The 13,204-nt window shown below is 37.8% G+C and overlaps 1 protein-coding gene across 2 annotated transcripts in view; it reads right to left on the bottom strand.

The window, feature by feature from the left end:
• Nucleotides 1-1,177: 1,177 nt before the first annotated feature.
• The window catches only part of LOC133543321 (nuclear factor 1 A-type-like), a 17,319-nt gene continuing 5,292 nt past the window's right edge, over nucleotides 1,178-13,204 (bottom strand). Inside the window, exons 1-2 of one of the 2 annotated variants that reach the window (XR_009804351.1) lie at nucleotides 3,074-3,765; nucleotides 2,437-2,576 (exon numbers count right to left, since the gene is read on the bottom strand). Coding sequence is in view for 1 of the 2 variants with exons in the window: in XM_061887825.1 (XP_061743809.1) it covers nucleotides 1,965-2,576 (612 nt within the window). In the remaining variant the exon portion in view is untranslated. Of the gene's footprint in view, nucleotides 2,577-3,073; nucleotides 3,766-13,204 lie in introns of those variants that run through there. The other variant, XM_061887825.1, reaches the window with a different exon arrangement.

The raw sequence follows: 13,204 nt of genomic DNA, 5'->3' as shown, positions 1-13,204 counted from the left end.
TTTGACTCCAAGCTTGCCTCACACACACACACACACACACTTCTTGAGACCTGCCTCCCTCTTTAGGACCACCTTTCTAGATATATGCAGAAGTGTATTTACAACATGAATAATATGACACACACACACACACACACACACACACACACACACACACACACACACACACACACTTCTTGAGACCTGCCTCCCTCTTTAGGACCACCTTTCTAGATATATGCAGAAGTGTATTTACAACATGAATAATATGACACACACACACACACACACACACACACACACACACACACTTCTTGAGACCTGCCTCCCTCTTTAGGACCACCTTTCTAGATATATGCAGAAGTGTATTTACAACATGAATAATATTTACATACTATGCACATATAAGAAAGCTCGCTGTGAAAAATGAGTTGGAAATTCACAAGAAAAAGGTTATAATTTCACAAATAAATTTAAGAATTTTGGCAGTATTATAATAAAAGTTGTCATTTGAATCAACACAAATCAACATTTGGCAAGAAAAAGTGAACATTTATGCATTATTATGATAAAAGTTGCAATTTTACTCAGTCACAATTTTGTCCATCAATACAGTCAAATGTGTGCTTTTAACATGTGACCTGTGTGTAGTTAGTCAACATCTGCTTTTAACATGTGACCTGTGTGTAGTTAGTCAACATCTGCTTTTAACATGTGACCTGTGTGTAGTTAGTCAACATCTGCTTTTAACATGTGACCTGTGTGTAGTTAGTCAACATCTGCTTTTAACATGTGACCTGTGTGTAGTTAGTCAACATCTGCTTTTAACATGTGACCTGTGTGTAGTTAGTCAACATCTGCTTTTAACATGTGACCTGTGTGTAGTTAGTCAACATCTGCTTTTAACATGTGACCTGTGTGTAGTTAGTCAACATCTGCTTTTAACATGTGACCTGTGTGTAGTTAGTCAACATCTGCTTTTAACATGTGACCTGTGTGTGGTTAGTCAACATCTGCTTTTAACATGTGACCTGTGTGTAGTTAGTCAACATCTGCTTTTAACATGTGACCTGTGTGTAGTTAGTCAACATCTGCTTTTAACATGTGACCTGTGTGTAGTTAGTCAACATCTGCTTTTAACATGTGACCTGTGTGTAGTTAGTCAACATCTGCTTTTAACATGTGACCTGTGTGTAGTTAGTCAACATCTGCTTTTAACATGTGACCTGTGTGTAGTTAGTCAACATCTGCTTTTAACATGTGACCTGTGTGTGATTAGTGATCAGAAGACATTACATCAGCAGGCGAGTCATGGATTGTGACACGGACACAACTGCCAGTCAAATCTGTTATTTGCTGCTAATGAAGTGAAGTAAATTATATTTATATAGCGCTTTTTCTCCAGTGACTCAAAGCGCTTTACATAGTGAAAGCCAATATCTATTTTTCCATTTAAAGCAGTGTGGGTGGCACTGGGAGCAGGTGGGTCAAGTGTCTTGCCCAAGGACACAACGGAAGCGGGGATCGAACCTGGAACCCTCAAGTTGTTGGCACGTCCACTCTACCAACCGAGCTATACCGCCCCACCCATTGTGACACGGACACAACTGTCAGTCAAATGTGTCATTTGCTGCTCTTAGTGTTGACGTCCATTGTGTGTTTATGGCGATGTACAGTCGTGGTCAAAAGTTTACATACACTTTTTGTTTCATCTGACCACAGAACTTTCCTCCAGAAGCTCTCATCTTTGTCCATGTGATGTCAGAGGAAACAAAACCCAGTTTGGAGGAGAAAAGGTGAGGCCTTTAATCCCAGGAACACCAATCATATGGTCAAGCATGGTGGTGGTAGTATTATGTTCTGGGCCTGTTTTGCTGCCAATGGAACTGCTGCTTTAAATGGGACAATGAAGAACGAGGATTAGCTCTAAATTGTTCAGGACAAGCTCAAATCCTTAGCCCGGAGGTTGGGTCTTGGGCGCAGTGTTACGGCACATGCACAGTCCCCCCCCCCCCCCCATCCTCCATCCCCCCGAGACCTGGTGAACACGGTGCAGAAGCTGACTCACCTGCGTGCACGAAGTAGGCCAGGTAGAGGTCCAGCTCTTTGACGGAGACGCCGATGTGGTGCGGCTGCACACACAGACTGGGGTTGGCGCACTGCGGCGACTTGACCAGGCGCTCGCCGTCCGTACTTTCCAGAGGGATTCCCTTGAAGAGGATGACCATGACCAGGTCCAGGCGCCACACCTTGTCCGCCTGGCGCAGGCAGTCGATGCGCCGCATCTTGCCCTTCTGGTCGGGGTTGGACAGCACGCAGCACGGCGCCTTCTTGGCCGTCACAGTCAGCACGAAGTCCTCGCGGAACTCGGGCCGGATGTCCTTGCGCAGCTTGGCCAGCAGGCGGGACGCCCACTTCTGCTTGACCTCCGCCTTCTCGCCCAGCAGCTCGTCCTTGACGGCGCGCTCCTCCTCCTTGGACATCCTCTTTTCGTGCTTCTTGAAGTACTTCCTCTTCCTGGCCTGCAGGTTGAACCAGGTGTAGGCGAAGGCGCGCACGTGCGGCAGCAGAGCCTCGATGAACGGATGGAACTCATCCTGCCAGACCACAACCACAACAACCTCCGTCACCGCCACACATACATACATTCAGAGCAATATATACATTCATTGAAATATATACACACACATATACATACATTCAGAGCAATATATACACACATATATACATACACATACATACATTCATAGAAATATATACATATACACAATGTTTATATGTATGTATGTGTATATATGCCTAATACACATATATAAAAGTGTATATATACACATATATAAAAGTGTATATATACACATATATAACCTTTATACATGTATATATATATATATATATATATATATACACATACATATATACACATACATATATACAATATATATACTATATATACACATTTATATATACAAATATACATATATATATATACTTATACACATATATATACGTATACTGTACATATAAATATACATATATGTATATGTATAAATATTCGGGGTGTAACGGTACACAAAAATTTCGGTTCGGTACGTACCTCGGTTTGGAGGTCACGGTTCGGTTCATTTTCGGTACAGTAAGAAAACAACAAAATATAATTTTTTGGGTTGTTTATTTGCCAAATTTGTAAACACTGGCTTTATCCTTTTGTCAGGGGTATTTGTTGACGAACCCCAGGATGCAGAGAAGGAGGCAGGCATTGAATGGGAAAACATGGTTTTAATTTAAAGTACTAGAAGTAGAACAAAGAAAGGGTAGAAACAAAAAGCGCGCACATGGGCGGAATAACAAACTCTTTAGCATAGACGCTAGCAAGAAACAAAAAATGACCTAGCGTGGAAGCTAGCGGGTAGCAAACGGGAAAAACAGGAAATGGCTAATGCTAACAGAAACAGCTTACCGCTACGACGACCAGGACAAAATGTAGCACGACAGGTAGTAGCTGTAACAAAACGACACGACAATACAAATGACAATACAAATGATCCAGCCCTGACTGGAGGAACAAAGCCGGTAAATTAGGAGCTGGCCGATTGACGTCAGGTGTGACCAGATGCCAATCAGCCGGACACAGGACACAGGGAGACAAACAGGAAGCTGAACCAAAATAAGAGCACTAGACAGGAACTAAGGACAGGAAATACTAAACACACAGAGGAGAAACTAAAACACAAACAAACTGTCAGTTGCAACTCTGACACCTTTTAACACTGGGAACACTACCATAATTCTGCCCACGTTAATCCACATTAAACTGCCTCAAATTGTTGCTTTGGTTAAATAAAATGAAAAAACCTTTCTTCTACATATAAAAAGTGCAACATTAAACAGTTTCCATTGAAACTGTTTAATGTCAACTCATCATGCTTAATTTATTACAGCATTTGGGAAGCCTGTAGTTGACTTTTATTATGTAAATGTTGTATTTTTATCAACATGTGATAGCAGGGACCATGCTATTCAAAACTAGGCTGCTACATTACTAATGATTCATGTAACTATAGCTGAAAAATAGTACAATAGAAATAGGAGAGACTATTCATCCCTAAACACAATGGAGTTCAATGAAATAACAGACGGACAGGGCTTTGCTGCCCCTAACACACACACACACACACACACGCACACACACATATACATATATATATATATATATATATATATATATATATATATATATATATATATATATATACACATATATATATTAGGGGTGTGGGAAAAAAATCGATTCGAATACGAATTGCGATTCTCACGTTGTGCAATTCAGAATCGATTTTCTTTTTTTTTTTAAACCGATTTTTTTAAATTATTCATTTATTTATTTTGTAAAAACATTTTTTTAATCAATCCAACAAACCACTACACAACAATAACATAACAATGCAATCCAATTCCAAAAGCTGAGCCAGCAACACTCAGAACTGCAATAAACAGAACAATTGAGAGGAGACACAAACACCACACACAACAAACCAAAAGTAGTGAATATTATCAACAACAGTATCAATATTAGTTATGATTTCAGCATAGCAGTGATTAAAAATCCCTCATTGACATTATCATTAGACATTTATAAAAATAATAAAAAGAACAATAGTGTCACAGTGGCTTACACTTGCATGGCATCTCATAAGCTGGACAACACACTGTGTCCAATGTTTGCACAAAGATAAAATAAGTCATATTTTTGCTTCCTTTAATAGTTCAAACAAATTTACATTATTGCAATCAGTTGATAAAACATTGTCCTTTACAATTATAAAAGCTTTCTTTTTAAAATCTACTATTCTGCTAGCATGTCAGCAGACTGGGGTAGATCCTGCTGAAATCTTATTTATTGAATGAATACAGAATCCTTTTGAATCGGGAAAATATCGTTTTTGAATTGAGAATCGCGTTGAATCGAAAAAAATCGATATATAATCGAATCACGACCCCAAGAATCGATATTTAATTGAATCGTGGGACACCCACAGATTCGCAGCCCTAATATATATATATATATATATATATATATATATATATATATATATATATATATATAAAAAATACATACATACATATATATATATAGAAATACATATATATACATACATACATATATATACACACACATATATATATATATATATATATATATATAAATACATACATACATATATATATAGAAATACATATACATACATATATACACACATATATACATACATATATATATATATACACATATATATATACACACATATATATATATATATATATATATATATATATATATATATCAATCATAATAAGACTTTCTGTGAATGTACAACAGTGTACAGTAAGTGGCAGTATGCAACGTAATAAAACACAAAAGGCACTTTTCCATGGCAGGAATTTTCCAATTTATCCTGGTAAATAAAATACCCGCCTTGCGCTTCCACCAAAAACTATTTAAAGTTCCAACAGGAACTAATGTGGTATGTAGTCACTCGGTGGGAGTTTGGAAAGTTCTTTTAGGAACCTTGAAGGGGGGGTTCAAAACAGTTGGGTGTTCCTAAAACTTCAGCCACCTGTACAGTACGTACAGTATAAAGTAGTGATTCTCAAAGTGTGGCTCACAGGCTTCATTTAAAAAAATCACTTAATTAAATACGCAAACACAATGTTACTGTTGAAATTGTGTGTTATGTTACAGTGGCTGAAAATATTCAATACACTTGTTAAATAAAACCTCTGCCTTGTTTTTAATGACTACTTAGGCCTACTGCGCTACTGCATTTAAATATTGCTGATTATGGTGGTACTTGAGAGCCAATTGTTTTCTGAGGTGCGACTTGGTAAAAAAAAGTTAGTCAAGCACTTGTATCAAGTTGTATTTCTTTTGACTTTCTATGACAACAAACGTGAGAAAGCAGAGAAAGAAAAACCATGGGAACTTTCAAGTTGCAGGAACCTTTGTGTGCTGAGGAGTGGGACTCTTGCACACTCTTTTTACTCCGCCCTAGTCTTTCAACCACTTTGAAATTTTAGGCGGTTTATTCATTTTTACAGGCTTTATTTCACCACATGAAGTCCTCTCACTCTTCAAGGTGTTTTCAGACGCGCTCACACCAGGACTTGGGGACCCCCTTGGAGGAGAATTGTCAAATAAAAGAGGCAGTGACCTATTTCCTGGACGACAAGGTGCTACTTTTTCCCTGAGCTTTGAACCCTGCGGCTGATACAAAGGTGCGGCTAATCTGTGGATTTGTCTTCGCTTACAGACATTTATAAAGAATGTCTGTTATAAACAAACAAACAAACAAAAACATGTACTAAAATGATCCACTTTGGGAAATAAAACCCCAGGTGTCAAAGTCAAGCCCGCCACATCATTTTATTTGGCCCTGGGAAGCCGGCAAATAACACGTATAAATAAAGTACTGTAACTTTTCTTACTAAATGTTTTCTTCTTTCTATTTTGGGAGGGGAAAAAAATATGTACTCCATGTAATTGCAAATGATGTTAACGTGAATATTGTCTAATTATATATTCTCAAACATTCAAAACATTTTTAAACAGAAATACATTCTAACAATAATTATTTCAAAGCCAGTTATCCATCAAATTGTGCAATGTAAAAGTAGCAAAAGATTTCATCGTCAAATTGTGACATTTACTGTGCTTTTTACACCATTTGTGTCTGAATGAAGAAAAAAACGTTTGTTTGTTTTACTGTAATAATAATGGCATTTAAGGTAATACCCCCAAGAATATACATGTGTTGATTTGCAGTAAAAAAAACAAACAAACAAACAAAAGCTGGCAGCTCAGGTGCCAAAATTGCAGTTGTTTTATTTAGAGTAAAAAAAAAGAAGTACATTTTAGAGTAACATTCTGGCAACTGAGCTGCCTTTTTTTAACCATTAAAACAGCAGTACAGTTTTTTTCATTTACAGTAATATACACTACATTTACAGTAATATACACTACATTTACAGTAATATACACTACATTTACAGTAATATACACTACATTTACAGTAATATACACTACATTTACAGTAATATACACTACATTTACAGTAATAAACACTACATCTACAGTAATATACACTACATTTACATTAATACACACTACATTAACAGTGATATACACTACATTTACAGTAATATACACTACATTTACAGTAATAAACACTACATCTACAGTAATATACACTGCATTTACATTAATACACACTACATTAACAGTGATATACACTACATTTACATTAATACACACTACATTAACAGTGATATACACTACATTTACAGTAATACACACTACATTAACAGTGATATACACTACATTTACAGTAATATACACTACATTTACAGTAATATACACTACATTTACAGTAATAAACACTACATCTACAGTAATATACACTACATTTACATTAATACACACTACATTAACAGTGATATACACTACATTTACAGTAATATACACTACATTTACAGTAATAAACACTACATCTACAGTAATATACACTGCATTTACATTAATACACACTACATTAACAGTGATATACACTACATTTACAGTAATATACACTACATTTACAGTAATATACACTACATTTACAGTATTATACACTGGATTTACAGGCTATCCTTGAATCGCAGTAAAACTAAAATAATGCTATTTGGTAAAAGTAGAAAAGAGCATCAGACAAGAATACAAATAGATGGAATAGATATCGAAAGGGTAAAAGAAACCAGATTTTTTGGAGTATTAATAGATGATAAAATGAACTGGAAATCTCATATACAAAACATACAACACATTTTGAGATGAAATTGTTGCAAATTATATTTTAGTTTTTAGTCATGACGTGTAGGAGGCCAGCCAACTTTCTGCTGCTGATGCTTTTATGCTCGCGACTGCTGGTGAGTAAAAGAACCACCCCCAGGACTTAATGAATCATTACACACTTCTTATTATGGGTCATTACACACTTTTTATTATGGGTCATTATACACTTCCTATTATGGGTCATTATACACTTTTTATTATGGGTCATTACACACTTTTTATTATGGGTCATTATACACTTCCTATTATGGGTCATTATACACTTTTTATTATGGGTCATTATACACTTCCTATTATGGGTCATTATACACTTTTTATTATGGGTCATTATACACTTTTTATTATGGGTCATTATACACTTCTCATTATGGGTCACTACACACTTCTTATTGTGGGTCATTGTACACTTCCTATTATGGGTCATTATACACTTCTTATTATGGGTCATTACACACTTCTTATTATGGGTCAATATACACTTTTTATTATGGGTCATTACACACTTCTTATTATGGGTCATTATACACTTCTTATTATGGGTCATTATACACTTCATATTATGGGTCATTATACACTTTTTATTATGGGTCATTATACACTTCTTATTATTAGTCATTATACACTTCTTATTATGGGTCATTACACACTTCTTATTATGGGTCATTATACACTTCTTATTATGGTCATTACACACTTATTATGGGTCATTATGCAATTCTTATTATGGGTCATTACACACTTCTTATTATGGGTCATTATAGACTTGTAATTATGGGTCATTATACACTTGTTATTATGGGTCATTATACACTTGTTATTATGGGTCATTATACACTTCTTATCATGGTCATTACACACTTATTATGGGTCATTATGCAATTCTTATTATGGGTCATTATACACTTCTTATTATGGTCATTACACACTTATTATGGGTCATTATGCAATTCTTATTATGGGTCATTACACACTTCTTATTATGGGTCATTATAGACTTGTAATTATGGGTCATTATACACTTGTTATTATGGGTCATTATACACTTGTTATTACGGGTCATTATACACTTCTTATCATGGTCATTACACACTTATTATGGGTCATTATGCAATTCTTATTATGGGTCATTACACACTTCTTATTATGGGTCATTATAGACTTGTTATTATGGGCTGTCAACCTTTGGGCGCCAAAAGATTGGATGCCTTTCTGGTTGCCGCGGTGATGATTGGACTCAGAATAGATTCAAAGTGATTGTTGTCATGTTTTCTTTTTTCTAATATTTCTAATACAACTTTTTCAGAACAGTTGAGAAAATGTCATTGAGATCACCTAAAAATGTCTTCTAAAAAACGGTTTCTTGTTGAGAAAATGTTTTTGAAAATTATGAATTGATTTGTAATCACGATTCGGATGTCAGTAGATTTTTTCCTACATTTATATTTCTTCATTTCTCCTGTGTTTATTTCCAAGTCTTTTGAGCTTGTTGACAAATTGTTTCTTTTACGTTTGGACTTCTTCAGCGGTTTCAAATAGTTGGAGAGCAGCTGCACGCTCTTCTTCAATCTGAGACCCCCTGAATACAAGACATTCTTCTTTAATGGAAGACCCCCACAATACAAGACATTGTTTCTTCTTGGAGGCGATCCAAGTCCAAGTCCAAGACCAAGTCCAAGTCCAAGTCCACGGCTCGCTCTCGCACACATCCTGCAGCCAGCACCACCTCTCGCTTCACCCAAGCCGCCTTATTGCTGCAGGACCACCCCGAACACCGCCACGACACACGTGTGTGTGTGTGTGTGCGTGTGTGTGTGTCCTCAGGCAGCAAGTAGAACACACACACACACACACACACACTAGTTGTAGAAGTGGGTGGGAGCAACATTCCAACATTCCTCGCACTATTTTGTGTTCCACGCTCCACTCCAAGCAGTCACACGTTCACAAACCTCCTCAAATGTCCACTCCAACCAGTCACACGTTCACAAACCTCCTCAAATGTCCACTCCAAGCAGTCACACGTTCACAAACCTCCTCAAATGTCCACTCCAACCAGTCACACGTTCACAAACCTCCTCAAATGTCCACTCCAAGCAGTCACACGTTCACAAACCTCCTCAAATGTCCACTCCAACCAGTCACACGTTCACAAACCTCCTCAAATGTCCACTCCAACCAGTCACATGTTCACAAACCTCCTCAAATGTCCACTCCAAGCAGTCACACGTTCACAAACCTCCTCAAATGTCCACTCCAACCAGTCACATGTTCACAAACCTCCTCAAATGTCCACTCCAAGCAGTCACACGTTCACAAACCTCCTCAAATGTCCACTCCAAGCAGTCACACGTTCACAAACCTCCTCAAATGTCCACTCCAACCAGTCACACGTTCACAAACCTCCTCAAATGTCCACTCCAAGCAGTCACACGTTCACAAACCTCCTCAAATGTCCACTCCAAGCAGTCACACGTTCACAAACCTCCTCAAATGTCCACTCCAAGCAGTCACACGTTCACAAACCTCCTCAAATGTCCACTCCAAGCAGTCACACGTTCACAAACCTCCTCAAATGTCCACTCCAACCAGTCACATGTTCACAAACCTCCTCAAATGTCCACTCCAAGCAGTCACACGTTCACAAACCTCCTCAAATGTCCACTCCAAGCAGTCACACGTTCACAAACCTCCTCAAATGTCCACTCCAAGCAGTCACACGTTCACAAACCTCCTCAAATGTCCACTCCAACCAGTCACATGTTCACAAACCTCCTCAAATGTCCACTCCAAGCAGTCACACGTTCACAAACCTCCTCAAATGTCCACTCCAAGCAGTCACACGTTCACAAACCTCCTCAAATGTCCACTCCAAGCAGTCACACGTTCACAAACCTCCTCAAATGTCCACTCCAAGCAGTCACACGTTCACAAACCTCCTCAAATGTCCACTCCAAGCAGTCACACGTTCACAAACCTCCTCAAATGTCCACTCCAAGCAGTCACACGTTCACAAACCTCCTCAAATGTCCACTCCAAGCAGTCACACGTTCACAAACCTCCTCAAATTTTCCAGTGATTTGTCACACTTTCTAAACAAGAGGGTCAAAGGTCAGGTTCTCACTTCCTGACTGGGTCACATGTTGCTGTGATGTCACAGCCAGCAGGAAGTGAAATATTATGTATTTCTAATTTTCTACATTTTGATCACTAAGCTGACCTGTCAAAGTCAGGTGTGGCCCACCACATTATTTCAGTTGGCCCACCATGGCCCTCTTTTTTTCATGTGGCCCGCCCTTCATTTAATATGACCCGCTTTATTTAATGTGAAACGCCACTTTAATGTGGCCCGCTTTATTTAATGTGAAACGCCACTTTAACGCGGCCCGCTTTATTTAATGTGAAACGCCACTTTAATGTGGCCCGCTTTATTTAATGTGAAACGCCACTTTAACGTGGCCCGCTTTATTTAATGTGAAACGCCACTTTAACGTGGCCCGCTTTATTTAATGTGAAACGCCACTTTAACGTGGCCCGCTTTATTTAATGTGAAACGCCACTTTAACGTGGCCCGCTTTATTTAATGTGAAACGCCACTTTAACGTGGCCCGCTTTATTTAATGTGAAACGCCACTTTAACGTGGCCCGCTTTATTTAATGTGAAACGCCACTTTAACGTGGCCCGCTTTATTTAATGTGAAACGCCACTTTAACGTGGCCCGCTTTATTTAATGTGAAACGCCACTTTAACGTGGCCCGCTTTATTTAATGTGAAACGCCACTTTAATGCGGCCCGCTTTATTTAATGTGAAACGCCACTTTAACGTGGCCCGCTTTATTTAATGTGAAACGCCACTTTAACGTGGCCCGCTTTATTTAATGTGAAACGCCACTTTAACGTGGCCCGCTTTATTTAATGTGAAACGCCACTTTAACGTGGCCCGCTTTATTTAATGTGAAACGCCACTTTAACGCGGCCCGCTTTATTTAATGTGAAACGCCACTTTAACGCGGCCCGCTTTATTTAATGTGAAACGCCACTTTAATGTGGCCCGCTTTATTTAATGTGAAACGCCACTTTAACGTGGCCCGCTTTATTTAATGTGAAACGCCACTTTAACGTGGCCCGCTTTATTTAATGTGAAACGCCACTTTAACGTGGCCCGCTTTATTTAATGTGAAACGCCACTTTAACGTGGCCCGCTTTATTTAATGTGAAACGCCACTTTAACGTGGCCCGCTTTATTTAATGTGAAACGCCACTTTAATGTGGCCCGCTTTATTTAATGTGAAACGCCACTTTAACGTGGCCCGCTTTATTTAATGTGAAACGCCACTTTAACGTGGCCCGCCATTTAAATTAATGAGGGTCATAGTTTTATTTAATGTGGACCGTCGCAATTTTTTTTTAATTTTTAATTTAAAATTGCCTGATTTATTTCATGTGGCCAGCTGCTTTATTTAATGTGGACCGCCGCAATTTTTAAAAAATGTTTTATTTAAAATTGCTTGCTTTATTTCATGTGGATCGCCGCAATTTTAATTTATTATTATTTTTTTTTCCAATTGCCTGCTTTATTTCATTTGGCCTGCTGTTTTACTAAATGTGCCCCAACGCTTTATTTAATGTGGCCCGCCCTCTGCTTTATTTAATGTGGCCCGCCCTCTGCTTTATTTAATGTGGCCCGTCCTCTGCTTTATTTAATGTGGACCGCCGCAATTTAAAAAATGTTTGTACATTTTTTTATTTAAAATTGCATTCTTAATTTAACGTGGCCCACTGTTTTACTTAACATGACTCAACACTTTATTTAGTGTGGCCCACCACAATTTAAAATGGCACGACACATCATTATTTTATTTTATTTTACTTATTTGTTATATTTTTACTCTCTCTCTCTCTAGGTGGTCCTCAGACGAGCCTTCCATCGTTGCTTCCAGTCATCCTGATTCACATTTGCCCAGTTCCTATTATACGTGTACACTCACTATTATACGTGTACACTCACTATTATACGTGTACACACACTATTATACGTGTACACTCACTATTATATGTGTACACTCACTATTATATGTGTACACTCACTATTATATGTGTACACTCACTATTATATGTGTACACTCACTATTATATGAGTACACTCACTATTATATGAGTACACTCACTATTATATGTGTACACTCACTATTATACGTGTACACTCACTATTATATGTGTACACTCACTATTATACGTGTACACTCACTATTATACGTGTACACTCACTATTATATGTGTACACTCACTATTATATGTGCACACTCACTATTATATGTGTACACTCACTATTATACGTGTAC

This window comes from Nerophis ophidion, linkage group LG26, assembly GCF_033978795.1.
Source record: "Nerophis ophidion isolate RoL-2023_Sa linkage group LG26, RoL_Noph_v1.0, whole genome shotgun sequence".
Classification (NCBI taxonomy): domain Eukaryota; kingdom Metazoa; phylum Chordata; class Actinopteri; order Syngnathiformes; family Syngnathidae; genus Nerophis; species Nerophis ophidion.
Note: the sequence above shows the minus strand (reverse complement) of the source record. Positions and strands in the feature narration are given on the sequence as shown.